The sequence below is a fragment of the Dryas octopetala genome, chromosome 3 (genome assembly GCF_963921425.1).
Source record: "Dryas octopetala chromosome 3, drDryOcto1.1, whole genome shotgun sequence".
NCBI lineage: Eukaryota > Viridiplantae > Streptophyta > Magnoliopsida > Rosales > Rosaceae > Dryas > Dryas octopetala.
In genome coordinates, this window is record NC_141368.1 from 19,643,590 (window position 1) to 19,666,827 (window position 23,238).

Genomic DNA, 23,238 nt, shown 5'->3' on the forward strand with positions numbered 1-23,238 from the left:
CTGGGGCTGGTGGGCGCAGGGGAGAGGGTGCGGGGGAGAGGAAAACCGAGAGTGAGAGAGAGTGCAGGGGTGATAAATAGAAAGGGAGATAAGGTTCTAGAGAGAGAGAGAAAGTTCAAAAAAAATCAGATTTTTAAACCCAATTTGTCATTTTACGAAATTGCCCCTCGCTTCAAACGCCCATATCTTCCAATCTGTAACTCGAATCGAAGCGTGCTACGTGTCTATGAACTCGGGGGATCGAAACCTATCTAACGGACCCAAGGTCAAAGTCGAAAACCCATTTATTTTAAAAGTCAACTTTTGGTCAAGCTTAAATTAAAACAAAAATAAATATTTAAATCAAAACCCTTTTTATTTTCCAAATAAATCTCATAATCTTTAAAATGAAATTCCACACCTTAAAAAAAATCTCTTAAAAACATAGTTAAATAAAAATTTAAATTTCTAGTAAAAATTTGGGTCGGGTCGTTACAACCTTCCCCCCTTACAAAAATTTCGTCCTCGAAATTTAGTAGAAAAACCTTAATTTAAGTGAATTGTTGTTGTAAAATTCTTATCGCCCATTAAGTCAAACCTCCTTTCAACAACCATAAGTTGAAATATGCTTGAATTTTGACATTTCTTTCCGTTTGAGGAAACCGAAAACATTTAAACTAAAAAGATCACTCCACAACGAACCTAAATAAATTAAGTACGCCTCAAAAATAATAACTTAAAAATGTGATAGAACGCCAAACCCTAGATAAAGTTTTCAGGGATAAAACCATTACGAAGTAAATCAGTTTAAAACCTTTAAATCATTTGAAAACCACTCTAATCCACAAATCGAGAAAGTTTATCTCTTATCGAAAATATCGTATCATGCTCAAAGATGGACAACGTACCCATGATGACGTCCGGTAAGATCAACGCGTCCTGTCATGGCAAAGACTCTGCCCTGAGCTCTGGGGCGTCCTGGCTGACCCCTCTGTTGTTCTCCACCTCTACTGACATAGCAGGACTGGGCACCATTACGCTTCCGCTGCGCCACTCTGATTAACCCTTCGATCTCTAAATGTATCCAACATAGAATATGATCGCAACTTCAAGTATCGTTAATTACTACGTCTTCCACACCATTCCTTACGTATCCATGAAAATGAGAAATAAATTATGATCGTGAACTAAAGGGTCACCCTGAAGCTCCTATCATTTCCTTTAAGTCACGTCAATAAAATAAACTATATCCCCCAAAACTTACCACAATCTTCTTTGAGGTCGGCCACGTCGAGGAGGCATGTCCACACAAGCTGAGGAAAACCTTTCCATACCTCGAAGGATGCACACAAGGTGCCGAGTCTACAGAAATTGAAAACCTAATGCTCTGATACCAAGTTGACAGGACCGCCCCCGGATTTCATCTTGAAATCTGGAGAGGTCCTGCGGGAATCCAAAATCAAGGAAAATCCTACCGAAAATTCGGCAGAACCTCCCCTGAAAATGGACTAACCCAGAATTTCAAACCTGTTAAAAAAAACTTCTATACAGCAACCACCTCTACCGCAACCAAATAGGGTCTCAGACCCAACAATCTCACAGAAATCCAACTTAAAATTTGCAGAGTGATTATCAGAGCTGCTATTCTATTACAAGGAATTTTTACAAAAATTAAATGGCGCCTACAGGGTCCGACTAAGGAGATGATTGCAACTGCCTCGACGTGTTTGGCTCGACCTCCACCAAATCTACTACCTGGGGGACAATTTAAGACAAACAAGAAAACGGTGAGATAGGCTCAGTGAGTGGACAGTAAAATGGAGAAGAAAATCAAAGATTAAATATCTTTTCAGAAAAACCCTTTTACACACGTCTAACTCTAAAACCTTAGAATGTCCTTTGAAATCCCCAAGTTTTTAAAACTATTTCTCAGTAAAATAATAGAATCTAGAGCTGAAAATCAAACTTTCTTTTCAAACATTCTCAACATATTAAAAATCAATAAACTGTTCAACTGAAACCGTCTTACTTAAACCTTTGCTGTCATAAGATCATCACTTAATATACTTAACAATTGAAAACACACACCAGTCAGTTACCCGTATAATCTGTCATACATGCGCAGAGCCGAGAATCTGTCATACGCATGCAGAGCCATAAATAATCTGTCATACATGCGCAGAGCCGAGAATCTGTCATACGCATGCAGAGCCACAAATAATCTGTCATACATGCGCAGAGCCAAGAATCTGTCATACGCATGCAGAGCCACAAATTCTGTCTTACGTGCACGCAGAGCGGCCCCCAAAGGGCGAAACATCCCGACACACGGCCCAAAGCCTATATGTGCATCGTGATGGGTCCCAAAGACCTTTTAAATCTTAAACCTGGAGGGTACTGCAAAGGTGGTTTGAAAACCATTTTTTTTTTATATCTCAATGCCACGCAAAATAATTTCTTAAAAATGAAAAGTCCCAATGAGATTCTCACACCTTTTGCTATCAACTCAAGGCTTTCTCAAAACTTTGAAATCAATTTCCTTTCAATAAATTCTTGTATAAATCACTTTTGAAATCGTACATCTCTATCGACTCTTAAAACCACATTTATTCGTCAATCTCGTATGAAAAATCATTTAATAAAACTTAAAGTATGAACATTAGTCAAACTAACGGAAATGTAAACTTTGAAAATCATAATCACTTATAACAAATTCAACCCCAAAATATTTTACTCAATCCATACTCAAATAAAACTCGGGATAAGCAAATAAATTCAACCATAAAATAAACAAAATGTTTTTAAAACAAAAGTCCACTCACAGTGATAGCCTAGCTTCGATCCTCCGCCGAATCGTTCCGAGCCGCGGTCGTCTCGCCTATAAAATAGACAATCGACGAAATATAATTAGTTCCGACTCAAGGCACTTAAATGTAAATATGTGCTTAACTTAACGTCACATCCGCCTCCCAATCTAGTTCGACGATTCCCAACCTCCACTCGTAGACCCAAAACCCCTACATGAACACTCCAGAAGCTCCTCGGCTCAGCCTAACCAAAAACGTCCTAACCAAGATCAATAACTCACTCCTCAATTGTCCAAAATTAATCCTTTATTCACGAATGACAGCGGGGGTTCGGACTCACTGCAGGAGCCGTCCAAAGTGGCTGCCCCAACTCCAAATTCAACCAAGAAATGCCTAATTCCTCAAACCCGCTCAATCCTTCAATCTTAAACCACAATTGGGGTTCCTAGGAATAGAATTTATTATTTAAAACGACAAAAACAGCCCTCTAGTCCGAAAATTAAAGAACAACCCGAAATGGCTTCAAAACCCAGAAATTTCCAATTCCTATATACTCGAAATTAATCAACATCAATTAGGAAAATGAAAACCCAAAGGAAGAGGAAGAAATCTCACCAAAAATAGGGATGAAATGGGCTGAGATTTGGCCGGAATCCGGCGAGCAGTGGCGGCGGGCTGGGCTTCCTCTGGCCTCGTTCTCGCGCGTGTGGGAGCTGGGCTGACTGGAGGAGGGTCGGGCCGAGCTGATCGGCCGACGGGGGAGATCGCCGGTGGTCGGGGTCGATGGAACAGCCGCCAAAAGTGGCTGGGTTGGCTGGGTTGGCCGCGCGCAGAGGAGAGAGAAGGGAGAGAGAACTCGGGGAGAGAGGAGGCCGGAGGGGTGGTCGGCGCCTGGGGGAAGCTCGCCGGAGCCAGAGGCTGGCCAGAGGTGGCCGGTGATGGTGAGTGGGGTGGCTGGGGCTGGTGGGCGCAGGGGAGAGGGTGCGGGGGAGAGGAAAACCGAGAGTGAGAGAGAGTGCGGGGGTGATAAATAGAAAGGGAGATAAGGTTCTAGAGAGAGAGAGAAAGTTCAAAAAAAATCAGATTTTTAAACCCAATTTGTCATTTTACGAAATTGCCCCTCGCTTCAAACGCCCATATCTTCCAATCTGTAACTCGAATCGAAGCGTGCTACGTGTCTATGAACTCGGGGGATCGAAACCTATCTAACGGACCCAAGGTCAAAGTCGAAAACCCATTTATTTTAAAAGTCAACTTTTGGTCAAGCTTAAATTAAAACAAAAATAAATATTTAAATCAAAACCCTTTTTATTTTCCAAATAAATCTCATAATCTTTAAAATGAAATTCCACACCTTAAAAAAAATCTCTTAAAAACATAGTTAAATAAAAATTTAAATTTCTAGTAAAAATTTGGGTCGGGTCGTTACACAAATTCTATTTCCAAACTAACCTTTTTATACATTATTACTCTTATGTTTCATTTTCTATTTTTCACTTTTTTTTTTTGTCTAATCTATTTTTAGAGAATCAATGAAGCTTATTTAATGAGAAAAAAGAAAAAACTTTAGGGTTTTTTTTTTTAAAAGTCCATTTTTAAAAATTTACTATTCATCCGGCTCAACCGCTACAGTGAACTACTGTAGCGGCCCACTTTTAAAAAAAAAACCGTTACTACAGTAACGGCATTACTGTAGCGCGCTACAGTATTTTTAAAATGCAATTTTTTTTCTTCATTTTAGTGCCATTTAGTACATAAATTACTCAAAAAAAAAAAAAAAATCATAATTTAGGTATTTTTTTATTTCATAAACATATTAAATAATAACCAACATAAAACATAAAAAATCAAGATGTCCATAATCTTTTGCATTTTATTAGTAAATATAATTGTTACTATCGAAAAGTAACAATCACCTATTACTACTGTCCGGTAGTAACAATTACCTATTGCTATTGCCCAACAGTAACAATCACCTATTGCTACTGCCAGACAGTGGCAATCAAGTAACAATAACAATAAAAATAAATTAGAAAATATAATTTAAACCTAATACAATCCTTGCTATCGAAAAGTAACAATCACATATTGCTACTGCCTGGCATAACAATCACCTATTGCTATTGCCCGACAGTAACAATCACCTAACAATAGCAATAAAAATAAATTAGAGGATATAATTTAAACCTAATACAATCCTTGTGAAATCATAAACAACCAAATGAATTATAAACCTATGATACAATGACAACAGAATAAAACAAAATCACAATAACTTGAAACTTCCGGATCTAACTTGAAACTTGTTATACGAAATAATTGATTGAATATGGCGGTGAAGTGAAACAGCCCAAAAGTGTAGGCTAAAAGGTAATTTATTTTGCATGTTGAAACTTAGTTATTATACTCTTGCAACCAGTTTTGGATCTTGACTCTGTCATGCAAGCAAGTGATTATGCAACAAACAGTCTTCTCAGACTGCAAGAGACAATTGAAAGGAAAATATTTCATTATGAGAAAGTAAAGAAACTACTAAGAATATCAAGAGCGATCAAGTTATACCTCTTTGTAACCTATTGAAAGTCGTTTTGCATAATCATTGGCCACATGCTGCTTTTTTGTGCCACTAACTACATCAATTATCCCAAAAAATTCAAAGCATGTGTGCACAGTGCATGTAAAAATTATATACATGATACATCAAATAAGTTGCCACTGTCAAACAATAACAATAACATATTATTACTGACTTGAGGCTTTTGCTTCCTCAACTCCACAATCTGAAAGTTTCTTTCTTAATATTTTTTTATTCATCTTTTTCTCCTAAACCAAACTAAATAGGTAAACCAACCTAACACATTTCCATTCAGATTTCTCAAACTTAATGAGATTTCATACCATATTGCAGGAACATAAAAATCATAGTAAAAGTTTGTTACTGTTAAACAGTAACAATAATAATAACAAGTTCTTATTGACAAACAGTAACAACTAGAGCCTCACTTACATTTTCAATTTTAAGTAAATAATTGACAAAAAACCTTACATATTCAACTACTGAGTATGAAAAAATCAAAATAAGTGAGATTTCATACCCTAAGAACATAAAAATCATAGTAAAAGGTTGTTACTGTCAAGCAGTAGCAATAACAGGTTATTACTGATAAATAGTAACAACTAGAGCCTTACTTACATTTTCAATTCTAAGTCAAAAATTGACAACAAGCCTTACACCTTCAAATATTCAACATAAAAAAAAATCAAAATAAGTGAGATTAATTTCATAATCTACAAGAACATATATAAAAATCACAATAAAATGTTGTTACTATCAAACAGTAACAATTTGTTACTGCCAAATAGTAACAACCAAAGCTTCACTTAGCTTTTCAATTATAAGTCAAGCATTGACAACAATAGTTTCATAGCCAATTTTGATTTTATTGTGCCAAATTTTGATAATAAGATGAACAAACTATAAATTTAGCATGTCAAAGCATCCAGCACATCTTCGTGGTCCACAGGGAAAGGAATGAAAATGAAGGGTTGTGTTATCTACAATCATTTAATATAAGCATAATAATGTTGAATCTAGTTCAATTTATTCCAATCTCAGCATCCAAATAAATACACCTACATCAAATTCATGTAAGCTACCAAATACATTTTGGAAAACACCCGACCGCTGAGATATTTTATGTAAAATACTAAAGTAACACCATAAACTAAGATCTCTATGGAATATTAGAAATAATTAAGGTTGAATCATAACCTTTATCACATTCACCAACTTGTTGAGCTAACAACTTGTCGCAAAACCTTTTCAGTTCCAGACACGACTATGGTAAAGAGAGCTTTGTCCTTGTTCAAACCAACAGCAAGGGACTCGATGTTGTAGCCCCTCCTAGCGAAAACCCCAACTATTCGGTTTATTATTCCACTCTCATCCCCAACAAATACAGAAATTGTATGGCGTTTCACCCTGAAATGATATATAGGATCAGTGTTAAAAACTTGAAATAGAAGATGTGCACATTGGAAAGCCAAAGAAGGCTTTCTCAGTAGCCTTTTCAGATTTAAAATTTCTGGCTCATTTATGAAAAATTGCAAGGACCAACGGTCACAGTAAAATCAAATTTTCAAACCCTAAAAATTTCAAAATCGTAATTCCTCAAAATTGACAAGCAAAACCATGGGGAAAAGAAAGCTCTTGATTAGAAGAGTAGGAAAATACCACAATCGAGTAGAGTCACCGTCGAGTTCACCTGAAAATTGGTCGAAAAGCTTCTGCTTCTTGACGTCGATCTGCCGCCGTCGCTGGGTGGTTGGACGATCGAAGGCCATGGGAAGGAAGAGGAGAGAGAGGCGAGCATGGAGAGGTGGGTCTCGCCGCCATCCATGGCTGGACGACGATGCATCGAGGAGAGAGAGAGTGACGTTGAAGAGAGATAAGAGAGCGAATGGTGCTGAGTTTGAAACGAGAGAAATGAGAGAAGGAGTGGGGGAGAGACGGAGAAAGAAACGGAGGAAGGAAAAAAGGACCGGGTTGGTATAAATTGGCCTTGCTTCGAATATCAAAAAAGACCTGGGTCTTAAAAGTAGTGAAAGCCTAAAATTGGGCTTTATAATCATTTACTTAAAACTTTATACTTTTCTCTTTACTTGGGCCTTTTCGCCCTTTTTCTTCATGTCGTTCGAAAGAAAAAAATAAAATAAAAAGCAAAACAAAGGCATAGGTTTTGGTGCCAAAAGAACCGAAAAATCCGTAGTTCCCATTTTTCGAAAGGCATTTTCTCCCTCGTATTCATAACTCACAATAATCACCGTAATCTCTAGGGATCTTCTAAATTCCAATTACACAGACACAGACCCAAAACCAAACCCAGAAACGCTCGTAACGCTCTTCTCTCTCTCTCTCTCTCTCTCTCTCTCTCTCTCTCTCTCTCTCTCTCTCTCTCTCGCTCAAGACTCTAGGGTTTTGCTCTTTCTCATCCTTCATTACTCCCCGACTACTCAATCTTCAAAACGCTACCGCTCCACTCCTAACATTCTTCTCCGGCGAAATGACCACGGTGCCCTTGTCCGTCTCTCCCTCTCGCACCACCTGCGCTTCTCTCCTCCGCGAATTACAGGTTCTCCCACTCTCTCTCTCTCTCTCTCTGGTTTTCATGGCTTCTTTTTAGTTTCTGCAATTTTACGAATTCAATTTCATCAGCGGAAGACACAGTCGGCATTTTGATTTTTGATTCTGAATTTTTTAGATAATCTGGGATGAAATTGGGGAGGTTGAAAGTGAGAGGGACGAGATGCTTCTCCAGCTCGAGCAAGAATGTCTCGACATTTACCGAAAGAAGGTTGAAATGACGAGAAAGTACAAGGCCGATTTGCATCAGTCTTTGGCCGACGGCCAAGCCCAAATCACTACCCTCGCCTCCGCCCTCGGGGAAGCCCCCGCTTCCTATTCGCAGGGGCGAGGGGCCCTCAAGGACCAAATATCTGCTATAAAACCCATTTTGGACGACCTGAGCTTGAAGAAGCAAGAAAGAGTTAAGGAGTTTTCGGCAATTCAGTCACAGATTGTACGGATTTCTGCCGAAATAGCTGGGAACGGTGTGTCTAAGAATGCTGCTGATTCGGGAGTTCATGAACGTGATTTGACTGTGAAGAGGCTGGGAGAGCTTAAGTCACACCTTGAGGAACTTCATAAAGAGAAGGTACCAAGTGGGTTCTGGATATAACTCACAAGTTGGGTCTCAAATTAAAGTTGGGTTTTGAATTTTTCTTGTGTTTGCAATTGGGTTTTGCTTGGTATGCTTCGTGCAGGTTTTAAGGTTGCAGAAAGTCAACGCTCATGTCAACACCATCCATGAACTCTCAGTTGTAATGTCCATTGAGTTCTTTAAGATAATCAATGAAGTTCACCCAAGCTTGAGTGATCACTCCAGTGTTCATTCCAAGAGCATCAGCAATGACACTCTTGCAAGATTGACTGCTTTGACCAACTCACTAAAGCAAGACAAGCAGCAAAGACTGCAAAAGGTGACTAAATATTGGATCCTCTCTCTCTCTCTCTCTCTCTCTCTCTCTCTCTCTCTCTCATCAGCTGTTTACTACATGAGTTGGCACTATCTTATTACTTTGTTGAATTAGTCAGTAAACTCTGCCACTTCAATTTCTGAGTACTTTCATTGAAGCGAGCATCTATTCTTTACTTAGTTGTCATTAATCTCTTCTGATAAGTTTTCTCATTTCTCTTTTAGTTTTCCGAAATCCTAACGCTTGATTTGAAAGGTTACAGTTAATGTGTTTTTTAAAGGTAGTTATGTGCATATTTTTGTTGCCTTGTGGTTTCTGTTGCTCAAGCTGTTTAGGCTGCGGGGACAAGTGATTATACTTATACCATACCTTGTCAGTGAGAATTGTTATTGAAATCTGTTGGAAGTTTTAAGTTGCGAGTCAGCTGGAAGATGCAATGAAAGTCTATAACGAATGAAAAGAATGTTGAATGCAAACAGCCTAAGTAGGATACCAAGGGACGCAGGCTTGGTCGATAAAGCAATGTTTTGCAAAACAAGTTTTCTTTCCACTTTCTACTCCTAGGTAAAAAAAATATGGTTAACCCTGCTTCAAAATAAATTGCACCTTCTAGATTGAAGTTAGCTACTAGAACCTTAGTTAATGTATGAATTTGATATGATTTTGAATTGTTTGAGCATTTTATTTAAATTTTTTATTTCCTGTCTTAATATTCCAGCTGACTTATGGTTTGAATACTCTGCTGTAGGAGTCCACTTGTATGGACGACTTTTGTTACTTTGTTACAGTTGTCATTTATTAGAATTCCTCTTACTCTAATGGTTTATATTTTACTGTAGCTACAAGATCTTGGGAGCAAGCTGATAGAACTATGGAATCTCATGGAGACACCAATTGATGAACAAAAAAGATTTGACCATGTAACTAGTTTAATTTCTTGCTCAGTTGATGAGGTGTCAAGACGAGGATGCCTTTCTCTAGATGTCATTGAGCAGGTGATAATTATTATTATCTTCAATTTCTCTTGGAATTTCTCATGTAGAGCACACTTAGAGAACACTGTGCTCTAAATTTAATGACTCTGTATTGCTAATGACTGTATTTTTAATCTTGCAAATGTATTTTTTCTAGACTGAGGTTGAAGTTGAGAGATTGAATGTTTTGAAAGCCAGCAAGATGAAGGAGTTGGTATTTAAAAGGCAAAATGAGCTGGAAGAGATTTATAGTGGGGTCCACGTGGATGTAGATAGTGATGCAGCTAGAGAGACTCTCAGCAGCCTCATAGATTCTGGTCATAACAACTCTGTATTTTTGGCTTCGTATTTATAGTTTTAACAATAAATTTTTTAATTATAATGGTTGAACCTGCCCTTGAAAAATATGGTTGTGGTGCATATGCCTTAACAGGTGATGCTAATTTGTCCAATCTGCTTTCAAGAATGGATGATGACATTGTAAAGGCCAAAGAGGAAGCTCTAAGCAGGAAGGATATTTTGGACAAGGTAGAAAAGTGCAAATTTGCGTCTGAGGAGGAAAAGTGGCTCGATGAGTATGAAAAGGTAAAAATATCAGAAAAAAGTTCTACAATTTAATTTGTATTTTTTTAGTACATTTATTATTTTCAATGGTTTCGGATGCGTTTGTTGTTCTCTTACTGTTGATTAATCTTTTTTTCTTAGCGGTTATTGAGGATACTTTTAGTGTCACATTCTATTTAAGGTGGAGAACATGCAAAGGGTTCTATTGTCATAGACCTCCAATGTCACTCTTTCTTATAGCGTTTGATTGTTATATCATATTCAGATACAAGTTTTTACATTGCAACAAATTACTTGTGCTGTTTCCTGGAGTGCGTCTCGTCAAATGTCTTTTTTGGAACATTGGATTGGATTGGACTATTAAAATGGACAGAATTGGATTTGATTAGATTTGATTCATTGGAATGCCTGAATATCCTTTGTTTGGTGTACTTTAGGAACAGAATGCATATAGTACTGTCCTATGTTTAGTGTAGTATTGGACTGTATTTACTGATGTCTTACCATTCGGTCTAGGCTCAAACATGACCAGTTAATTTTAGTTTAAAAAATGTATTTTAAATTGAAATAGTATAACTCTAATTAAGCATTGAAAATATTAAATATCTGTTTAGTTCTGTATAGTTGCATGAAAAATATAACATATAATTGGTTAATGTTATATTTCACCTCATGGCATAACAAGAGAAATCAAACATTATCCTTATCCTTTTATTTGGCCGTAAATAATCAAACATACAAATAGGACTAAATATAAGAATTCATTAAAATTGCAATAAAGTTTTATCATTGTAACCTAAAGATGTCCAAAAGTTAATGATCAACAAAAGGAAGTCATAAATTTCTTATAAAAAACGAAATCATAAATAGTGATTTGCCAATCGTCAGACACATCAACCCATACTGTGTGCCCTAACATATTCCATCCTATCTGTAATATCATTTGAAGATTTTTAACATTTGGATGTTTAGAAAACACTATCAATAAGCAAATACATATTTTTTTTCTTCTAAAAAGTAGATGAAAAATGACAGATAAAGGGTTGCTGTATAGTTAGGTTACACTTTACACAGAAATTTTACAATGTTTATATTTTAAAAATGATTACCACATATAATATGCAATTTCCTTAAAATTTTGAGGCAAAATAAATAAAAAAAAAGATCTTTACATTACAGGAAATAAAAAAAATCATAGTAAAGTAACAATAACTTATTGTTAAACTAGCCATATAGCTCATCAAGCTCTTGAAGTCCCAGAAGGACCATCTGGATTTTCCAGTTCACAAAAAATGGCAACATTATATTCATCATATTGTAGTGGGAAAAAAAAGAAATTCATTTAATAGAGCCAATTAAATAAATCCTTTTTTTTTTTTTTAGGTCCATTTCATCACAACTGAAGAGAAAATTCTCAGATAAATGTTCAAACATTATACTCTCCCTCTTTTCCAAAATTTATCACTTACCAAGAAGACTTCATTAACATAAACTATCATCTTAAGATGAGATAGCACATGGTTCAGCAAGAAAAACCCACAATACAATGACCAAGTTACTTTCAAACGAAAATCCAACCCAAAATTTCTCATAACTTTATTAAACTTTCACATACTCTCTCTATCACCTTTACTGTTTTCAACCAAAACCAGGATGCTGTTCGTTGATTCATGTTGCCCAGAACAATTTCTTTAAAAAAAAAAAGCTCCAAATCACCAAATGAAGAAGAGAAAATTAATATTCATGCCCATAACAGTAGCATGTGAAGAGGAAAAAACCATCCATATGTTTCCTCAGGTTTCTCAGCAAACAAACAAAAATTACCAAAAAAGAAAATAAATCACGTTGTTCATGGCCACCATATGAGCGACCATGGAAGCACCCTAAGATGGAAAGCATTAAGGGGACTCCATGGAAATAAAAATTCTAAAAAAGTTAATAGAAAGAGAAGAGAGGATACCTGAGAGGAGTGAGGGTTTCAGGATAATGTGACCTGCCTTTGACGGTAGGTTTGTTATCCTAGCATATTTGGGACTATATCCTCGTCCTAGATTGTTAGTCCAATAAATACAATTTTGTATCAAATATGGGTTAGGAACTATTAATCCATTTAATTGTCTCTTCTCACCCATGTCTTGTCAATGGGAGGCCAAAGGGAGTAAGTTTAATTATTTTCAAAGAGAATTGAAGTCTTGATTTTTGGTTGGGATAGGTTGTTAGTAGATGTTTTAAGATTGCTGGTTAGTTCCTAACTCTAGACACAAAGAAATAGTGCAAATTCTAAAAGGTTTTAATTTGAGCGGGACCAAGACTTTCAATATATGATATAACTCTAGTAAAATTTAGGATAAACTATTGATCAAGAAATATTAAAGACTAAGAGTGATCGTTTTTGTTATCTTGGATTGATTATATGTATGAACTAAGGAGAGGGGGGTTGAAGAGAAATTACCTGTAGATTTGTGGTGGCTTGAGGGTTAAAGTGGAGATGTGTTTTTATAGAACCATCTAGTCAAGAATACTGATATAGTTGAAAGGAATATGTATAGAATTGCGGTTAAGCTGGATATATTTTAGAGCACCAATATTGGGCATCTAAGAAACTTGTTGATAGAACAGGTTCAGATAAATTGAGATTTATTTGTGGCTTAACATATTTCCACATCACCTGGGTACCTTTGGAATATGTTGTATATTTCCACATCACATGGGCAGCCTTTCCTTGTAAGCCAATTTCAAGGATACGTTTTACCCATGTGTTTAACATGGTATCAGAGTAGGTGTACTGCAGGGATGGGTCGTGTTCGTATCTTTATCCCTGCAAAGAGGGGGAGTGCCGAGTGACTCCAACCTTGATTCTAAGGGTGAGTTCTAGCGTAGTCCCACATCGCTACCTTTGGAATGTGTAGTATATAACTACATGGGCACCAGTTTCAAGGATAAGTTCTACCCATGTGTGTCACAACATTGAGAATGCATGAGAAACAATTGCATTCTTATTAAGGTTTAGAACAAGATAGCAAAGTTTCAAGTAACCTAGAATGATAATGTCTCATGAACTCGTACTAATGCATGCTGTGAATAATTATTTGATTCATGCTAGAGGAGCAATTGTTAATGGAAATCTGAAAATGACATGTGTAGATGTGGTGATGACTAATAAAGAAGGACGTTTAACATTAATGATGTAACTAACAAAGAACATAGCCTTAGATGGTGTATTCTTTCAAATATGGGAACAATCTAGTCTGCGACTAGTTTGAAGTCACTGGCCAGTATGATTTTCTTTATATCATATTGGCGCTTATCCAGTTGGCAGTAAGAACTAAGAAACTTTTTCTTTATGTTGAATTTGTCATTTTCTGTTTCTTGTTGTATCTTTCAATTTCTTTTTTCTTTCCCTTTCAGGATGACAATCGCTATAGTGCAGGAAGAGGAGCTCACAAAAATTTGAAGCGTGCTGAGAAAGCCCGGATTCTTGTTGCGAAAATACCATGTGAGATTGTAATCATTCATTTGAATAGTTTGGATCTCGTATAATAATACTTGTTAGACAAAAGTGTTTTAACTTGCGTCAGTGCACTTCATTGGTTCTTTATGTCACTGCGAAAGGTGCTTTATCAGACAACTGTTTTTTTTTTGCCTTGACTTAATTGGATAGCTTAGGTTTATCTTCTTCTTGGTTCATATAACAGAAGTTATGAATACTTGATTTATTAATATATGTCTCACTCCCAAGTTTTGGTAATACTGTTTCTTTGTTGCATAATAACATTTGAATTCATTTGAAAGTATTGCCTGTGTCATTCTTTTGGTCTTTTGGTATTCTGGTGTAGCCTTAAGAATTTCTAGGTCCGTAGTCTAGGAAAATTGATATTCCTAGAATTATTTGTCAATGTTAGGTAACCACTAGACCCCAAAAGCTTAAGCTGTTGGGGAACATGCCAACAATATATCAAGTCAACGCTCTCCCTCATGTGTAGCCCCATCCTGCCTGTGGAGAATCATAGAAATGCAAACCAATGCTTTGATACTATGTTAGACAACCACTAGACCAAAAGTTTAACCTGTTAGGGAGTGGGACAGCACAAGTTAACAGTTAATACTTGAAAATTGTATGCATAAAATTATTGATCAGCAAAAGCTTACGTGTATGACCTTCTGCGGAGAAACAAAGCTAAGTAAAAAATTAATGCTTTCTTGTTGTGGCAAGCTTCTGTTAACTTATTTGTTCTTCTTGCTCTACATGTTTTTCTTATTCATCTTGCTGCCAATTAGTAATTTATAAATGAAACGGGAGATGCTTACAATGCATGTTGGAGAGATGGTCTCTTTGGTTGACTCATAACCTTGGTTTATATTTCTTGAAAGTTTTACTCCTGAGTAGGTTCTAGAATTTAAATAACCTTATCCCTGTGTGCATTGTAACTAGGAAGCATTGTAGTCTTACCTTTTCTCTACAAAAGTACTTTTCTTCTATTAACTTTAATCGTTGGCTACCAATCACAAGTTCCCACTCATTATTTATGACTGTTTTCCTACCCCTTTAAGAAGCATGTCCTGCTTCTAAGACCTGGTTCAATATAAGGTTGAATCTAGTGTGTAGAGAGGTATGGGAGCATATAGGGTAAAAAATGTTTCTGCTAAGCATCATATTGTTCGTGCATGATTTTTGGACCCTGGGGAAAAGTGCATTAGATGGGAAAACTGTTTGCTTGTGGTACAACTATGAAAAAAAAGAAAACTTGCATCTATGGGTTAAGTAGACCAGTAGTATCTGAAATTACTAGGAGAAACAAATCAAGACATGATGTCTGGTGTGTAGAGACTGCATTACATCGACTCAGAGGTCTCTAAACTGTGTCAGAAAGACACGACATGACACTGCCATGGGTATGAATCTGAGTAAAATAAACACCTACATTTTTAGACACTTCTCAATTTATACCCCAATTTGCAGACCAAGGTTTAGATTTGATGAAGTATGGAAGAGCAACGAACCAGCCAGTGTTTATTTCTTCTCTGTTTCAGTTCTCCTTTTTCGGGTTAGGCTAGGCAATGACTTAGGCGTTCTTTCATGTATGCCATCATAACCGATTAATAGATGCATTAATGGGCTGGGGCTTATTTTCTTACTCTTGGTAGGAAGAGATGGATAATACTGCCTGTAATAGTTTGTCTTAAATTTCTCAGTGAATTGGTGCTTTTGGAAATATAAAGAAAAGGTAAAGTTGGTGTTACTTGCAAGAGTGGGATCTATGCTGAGTATGAGGAAGTTCATTATTGCTAAAAAGTGGAGCTGAAAATGAAAATTGTTTGTTGGAGCATAAAAAAAGTTAAAAGAGCCACTTGTATCTGGAAATCTGAATGTCATAATACATTCTCCTGTAAGTTTAAGCAGGGGATGCCAATTGCTTTGTTTAATAGCAACTGTATGATACTCTAATTTCATGAAACTGAAATTACATCCAAAAAAATTCCAATGTTCCTTCTCTGCCTATTATCTTTACTTCGTTTTATTATATATACTTTGATTAGTGAAGATCAGACTTTTTTATTAACTATGAAAAGCTTTTTTGACTAGCTATCATCGAAAATCTGACTACCAAAGTTAAAGCCTGGGAGATTGAGAAAGGAATCCCTTTTTTATATGACAAGGTGATCCTACATGGTTTACTAGTTGCTTTTCTTTTTATATCCTTTTTTCTTTATTCATTCTTCAGTTTCGAGTCCAACACTTTTATGAATTCCAGGTTCCCCTGTTACATACCTTGGAGGAGTACACTGCTCAACGGCAGGAGAGAGAGGAGGAGAAGCGAAAATCTCGGGTATGCTTGGACTTACTGATATTTCCCTCCCCTTTACCAATATGTAGATGAATCACCTTGCATCAAGTCTTTCATGCTGTCTCGAATGCAAATAATTCTCATTTCTTATCTTCTGGTCTTATACTTTAATATCTGTTGCTTTTAATGCTAAATGTAATATAGTTTTCTGTATGAACTTGGTGGGTTTAGATTCCCATTTCTATACATCCGTCCTGGAATGATGATATTGATGCTAAATTCATCTATTTCTGGTTCCATACATGTAAAATATGTATGTTCTCACTATTTGTGATAATTTATTTTCCCATATTCATGGGTTAGTTCTGCTGCTCTCGCTGATTATGGGAGGGCAATCACTTGCAAAGATAAATTAGCCGAAAGTTAATAGGGATTTTGGCCTCTGTTTAAACTTTACAGGAGCAAAAACGGCTACAAGAACAACATGCTGCAGAACAGGAGGCACTCTTTGGTTCAAGGCCTTCTACAAAGAAGCCATTGGGACAGAGCACCAATGCTAACACCATGGTTGGGACACCAATTAATCGCCGTACAGGTACCCCTCTGGGCCGTTATGGAGTCTCAGCTGGAAAGGAACGTAGAGAAAGTGGGAGGGTCAATAACATAACACCCGTTAACTATGTTGCTCTTACAAAGGATGACTCAATTCCTCGGAGAAATTGAGGCTCATCTCCTGCCTTGAAATAGATTGTAAATGATTCTTTTCATTGAATGCATGAATACATTTTCGTATGTTTTACTTGTTGAAACATAGAGTTTAGATAATTGTTTCTCTATATGATTAAAAAAACTAGTTTGGATCAACCTGATTCCAGCATGTAAATGATATGGTGAAGGTTTAAAGCAACTGAGATTTTGTCAAGTTTGATTGTGAGCCCCAGGTTTTGGAATAGTTTTATCATATAAGACCTGCGATATAAACATAATTCACTTGAATTTTGATTTTGAATCATCCAACTTGCAATATACAATGTACTATTATATATTTATATGAAACTTCTGCATCCATCATTGAGTTCTGTCTTCACACCAATCTGTGTCTGAGGAAAGTTTTGGTCATGTTTTCTCTTAAATGTAAATGGTGCATGTGCGCTGGTCCTCATTGGACAGCCCATAAGCCCGTTGTGTTATGGGCTAACATCATTTATATGCCATGCATTGAGGATGCTGCTTTTTATTTTTGGGGTTGGGCTCCATTAATAACTTGTTAGAATTTTAAAGTAAATTAATTTAAAGTTCATTTACAGCCCTTAATAATAAACAAATTTATTTAAAAAGTTATGATGACAAATAAGTCTAGTTTTTGACAAATAAGCTCATGTTTTAATTTCTTTCAAGTTTTTGGTGCCTAGCACTAGCCATCCTCCGGAGCGCTTGCGTGTTTTTTTTTTCTTTGAAATTGGGTAAATTGCCATGTCGAATAATGGCAATTATTGGTAACAGTCATTTTTATGTGAAAATACGGGTGTATGTGACCTCACAAGCTTGATTTTTGTGTTTTGTATTGGTTTTATTAGTTTTTGACATGTTTATGTAAGAAAAGACATAAGGTATATCTATTATGGTGTGTTTGGATGGAGGAAAAAAACTCGAAATTTAAACAAAACTCAGCATTTAAGAAATTACATGCTCTAATTTCCTTGTTTGGGTCAATAAATACAGAATTTTGTAAATTCTAGGTGGAAAAAAACTTGAGATTTGAAGGCTGTAAATTCCAACTTTAAATTCCACCTAAATTGGTGTCATTTTCAAAATTCCAATTTTTACAAAAGAAAAATAATTCGTGTCGACCATGTTGACACTACCATCACTGCCGCTAACGTCACTACCACTAACACCACCACCCCCGCCACCACCCCCGCTGCCGCTGCCGCTGCCGCCACCACTACCAACACCAACACCAACACCAACACCAACACCAACACCAAGACCGCCATCACCGCCATCACCGTCGCCACCACCACCATCACTGTCACCGCCGCCACTACCATCACCGCCATTTCCACCACCACCACCGCCACCGCCAACACCCCAATTTTAGCCACCACCATTTCTCCTACCGCTTGTGGGCCATTACCCCTACCAATATGGTCAACTCATCATAAACATCATTTTTATTGTTGCCACCATCACCATCACTCTTTTGAATTGATGTATCAAAAATTAAAACTACCATAAATTCCGTATTTAAACTCCATTATGTTTACATGTTATCCAAACAAGAGAATTTACATATTCTAGAATTTTAAATCACATTGTTTTAAATTCCGTTATTTGTGAATTCCTTAGTAATTTCAAACTACTTCATCCAAACGCACCATTAGTGTCACAGTGTAAACAGTGCCGAGCTTTCGGTGAGTTTCGTATCACGCACATTTCATCAAAGTGGACCGGACTGAGATTTACAGTAGAGTGTGGGCTGAGTTATCAAATCAACCTTTTTTTTTTTTTTAATTAGACTTAAAAAAAAACCCCCTAATTTTAACATCTGTACGAAATTTATTTAAAATTGAGGAATAATAATTTGGAGTGACATTTTAATTAGAAAATCTAATAATGGATAAACCATTTTTACGAACAGGATGCGAACGGCATCCAATCAAAACAAAACAGCTCATGTGATTTTTCAATAGTTTTAGAGATTACATTAATTTGCTTAAGAAAACCTGAGATGAAAGTCTATACGTTGCGCACTAGATGGTTCAGATTTATACATATCAAATTATCAATGCAATTAATTTATTCAAAAGTAAATATTGAGTGGAGCTAGTGGATAAATTCGACCATCCTCCTTTGCAGAATTCGACACGCAACACATATTGATATTATCCCTAATTTAGACATTCAGATTTAATATTGGGCATGAAGTTTACAAAAAACGTTTCAACATTAGTGTGTGCTATTAATTTTAATTTTCCAAAAAATAAAATAAAATAAAAACAAAGTGGATGTGAAATTATAAACATGACTCTAATGTAAGCTACTTTTCCAGTATTTGTAAATCCGAGATAAGAGTTTGAGTCTCTCCTTTCCTCTCATTTTTATTTTTGTTCTTGTTTTTGGGACTGAAGCCCTTTTCTCTGCTTAAAAACGAAGGATTGTGTTGACCAACACAAAAAAAAAAAAAAAAAAAAAAAAAGGGATTGTGGGGTTGCTTTATCTGTTGTGACGAAATGATCCCCTAGGAGAAAGAAAGCAAAACTAGTTAGAGAATAGAAATAGTGAAGCATTGGAATCCCAAACAATTAACAAAATTAGCTATCTTTGGTGGTTTTTGACATAAGATAGACCAATATCTTATGCTTATGTTGTCGAAATATAAAAGGAGGGGAAAAATAAAATGAGAAGAAAACCAATATGTAAGAGAATTATTAGAGTTAGTGTGCTTAGTCGGATCCATGATCTGAAAGAACTATTGGGTGATTTCGATCTTTTCATTTTAGATTATTAGGTATTATTGCTAATCCAACACAATTTGCAACCAAAGCAAATCAACACTACTTTATGATTATCTATTAATTCTCATGGCAATATAAATCAGGAGCATTTATTAGATTGTCATGTATTGCATGGAACTCCTCTTGTTTGACTTATGTGAGGTAATGGGGAATAATATATTAATTAAGTTAAGGAAATATGCATGTATATTAGTATATAGAATGTTTCTGGTTCTTAAAGTTGACAATCCTGACAAGTTATATATCTACCAAATACGTCGGTACAGATTCTCATTCTCTAGTAGGATATTTCATGCTTTCCGACTATAAAAAAAAAAAGAGAGGGTATATAGAGTATGAGACTTCCTCTTTCTTTTTTTCTTTTTTTCCCAATAGTTAATTGGAAGAAATTCTTAAGAATTGTCCTTTTTTTTTTGTCCATTAGCATTAATAATGTAGGCCCTTAGGTTTTTATTTAGGGTTTGTTATAGCCAAAATGAAGGGCCCTATGGACAAAACGACCCACACTAATGTATGCGATACAAGTCGGTCCAATTTTAATGAGCTAAGCGCTCTGTTTTTATTTTTTTACAAAATATTTCAGTACAATCCTCATATAAAAAAATGATACACAAATGTTTTATGTTACATATACATGTGAAAAATGAATAGAAAAATACAAAACATAAAAGTACAATAATTTGAAATCACATTTATACCCAAGTTTTGTTAGTTACTGTTCAATAGTTTCATCCATTTAGTAGAAGTGACAAAAAGGGAGACACTGAGCGCTCATCCAAAGGGGCTGAGTGTTCAGTAATGTAAAACATGCTGCACACTTTGAAACGTGGGTAGACTCATTTTATCAAGGGGACCTCCAAAGTGGACAAATCAATCTTTACTACTATTTTATTTATTTATTTTATCATTGGTGAAAGTTTACTAGATAGACTCCGGTGTGCCTAGAAGGGAGGTTGAATAGACACACACAAACCTTTTCTCAAACTCTTGGCGATTAGATGAGCTATGGACTATATTAACACAACCACGAAGCATATCTAAACTGCATCAAATATTGGCAAAGTAAAGCAGCCTAGTTTGAGCAAGTTTTTCATACACATAAAAGACAACACATCCATTACGACACACAACACAAATTTTTGTTGACGTAGAAATGAAGCCTCAATGCTCCAAAAACTGCGGGGCGAAGCCAATGATATGCACTAAGTAGGAAACAAGCACATTTTACAGACTCTTAACCCTCCATCAACTGGTAGCCAAACCCTTCTTATCCTAGATCTCTCCTCTACTGAGCAAGCTAGCATGCATCAGTACCTCGTTCGTTAATCAGATTTTACCATAGAGGGTGTTCAATCTTGGGCTCTCCCAAGGCAGCAAGAGATGCAATGCATATGAAAATGAAGTGTAGATAAGAGTGTGTGTGCGAGGGTGTGTAGATAGAGTGTGTGTGCGTGTGTGTGTCTCAAATAATCTCACTTGAACAATATAGATAGATTGTTCCTTAAGTGAGGGAGTTCAATAGACTTATAGACCATGTGTATATGCATGTATAAGATGATGAATATAAACAATAATGCATAAACATATATGAACAGAACAATGTAATTAAACTAAATAGACAAATTAGGCTGCTATCCGAGATAATCTCTCATTGTGTTTGGAGTTTCGATGGTCTAATGTTTAATCTTTGAACTCAAAGGCAAGCAACAACTGTAAGGATGTATATATTTATAGAGGAATACAAGCTTGCTGGATCCAACGCTCCAAATGTGATATCACTGATCTCGAGCAAACATACAAGAAAAGCAGGGATTGTTGGAGAAAGACAGAAAAATTCAGTAGTCGATCAATGCACTGGCCTAGTGTATCAATTCATCGTTCTAGAAAGCTTAGTCTCTCAATTGTCACAGCACTCTACTAAATGCTAGGACATATATAAACTGTTTTACGAAAAGCTTGTATTGATAAACATAATTTTTCTATCAATTGAGAGCATTGTCAAATTGTACAAGATAATGAAATGATAGGCAAGTGAGACACTATCAAGTATCAAATTTAAGGATAGCTGATTTATGAAAACACTGGCATATTTAGCAAGCAACTAAGGATGACTAAACACACAAAAAGCAGTTTAAGAGTGTAGTTGATTGAGCATGCACACAAATTATTGATATAATTAACTATGAAGTACGAGAGTGACATGATATATGATATAGAATGCATGCATGATATGTTGGGCGCCTTAACCTGATGTTGTTGTGAGGACAACATATCATCTTCTTTTTCTTGACTTCAGCTTGATCACTCACACATTCCTATATCCCATAACCTGAGTCCTAGTCTAATTTCATTACACATAAAGAGCATTTTGGAATAGGGAATTGCCAATCACATTTATATGACACTTACAATTAAGGGTATGAGGAATTTAAACTTGGGTCTTTTTTATTTTATTTTTTAGACTCAAATAGTGAATTTCATTAACTAACCAAACCCTACCTGACGGTTATTTTTTATACATTCCATAAGCCAAGGAGGACCATCTTATAGCAAAAAATACATACCCCATTGACGAACAAAAAAATGGGCTAAACAGTGCGCAATCGTATTACACACATGAGGGCAATAATCATATTTGCGAAAAGGAAAATTATCTAACATAACTCGAACCTCATTGTCCCACCCTGAACCCCCGCTATGCAATAGAGGCATCTACCTTGAATGCTCCAAGAGATTAATACCACTAAATCAAGTATTAATCCCCCAAAATACTAAAGGCGGGTTAAGTCTTTTGGGTTTAGTACAGGTTGGATAAGAGATAATAAATAAATAGTGAAAACATGCGAAGTAAAAACTCTTAATAAAGCCAACCCCTAAGGTTATAGTATTTCGTTGCAACCTTGAAGAATTAAATAAAATCCTAAATACATAACAAATTTTAAATAAAGGTTCCAAAACCACGCAACGCATAATATCCAAGTAGATAGCTCAAAACAATCTTCAAACAGTGGAGGAAAAATCATTTAAAACATACTCGATACGATAAAACAATTAAATGATATCACCAGTTAAATCCAAGTTGTTGACAAGTCTCACAATGCTGCTCTGCTCGACCCTCGTCCAAGTTCGTCTCTTTACCGTGCTTCGTATCTATAAAAACATCCAATAAACAAGGAACAAAACAAAATTAGGGGGTAAGCATCACATACGATCATAGCTTCCCTTCAGGGGACCCTGCTAGGTTTGAAAACCACAAAACTTTTCTCAGTGAAAAACATAGTGAAAATCCTTTTCCGTTGGATTCTTAAATTAATCATCCAAAACAAGTTCTTCAAAACCTTTCCTTTGAAATCCTTACAAAATATTTATGACTCGGCTGTACAGCAATATGATTATAAACATGCAAATTTACAACAAATCATTCATACGTGATGGTCGATACATGCATAATGGTACAACTGTGGCTAGCTATTAAAAGAAATAACATCCACAATGAGAGTGTCATAGTAAACAGAAATAAGAACTCGCAATTTAGATACCGTATCACTGCCACCTGATCAATCATGAGTTCCCG

General features: G+C 36.1%; 1 protein-coding gene across 1 annotated transcript; it reads left to right on the top strand.

Annotated features, from left to right (window-relative positions):
- The first annotated feature begins 7,596 nt into the window (after positions 1–7,596).
- On the top strand, positions 7,597–17,076 carry MAP65-5 (microtubule-associated protein 65-5). Its single transcript, XM_086238038.1, has 10 exons — positions 7,597–7,918; positions 8,048–8,500; positions 8,610–8,825; positions 9,662–9,817; positions 9,954–10,113; positions 10,230–10,381; positions 13,769–13,856; positions 15,945–16,018; positions 16,114–16,188; positions 16,606–17,076. Exons 1-10 carry the CDS (start codon positions 7,850–7,852, stop codon positions 16,867–16,869), a joined length of 1,707 nt encoding a protein of 568 aa, XP_086094164.1. The 5' UTR covers positions 7,597–7,849; the 3' UTR covers positions 16,870–17,076.
- The last annotated feature ends 6,162 nt before the right edge of the window (positions 17,077–23,238 follow it).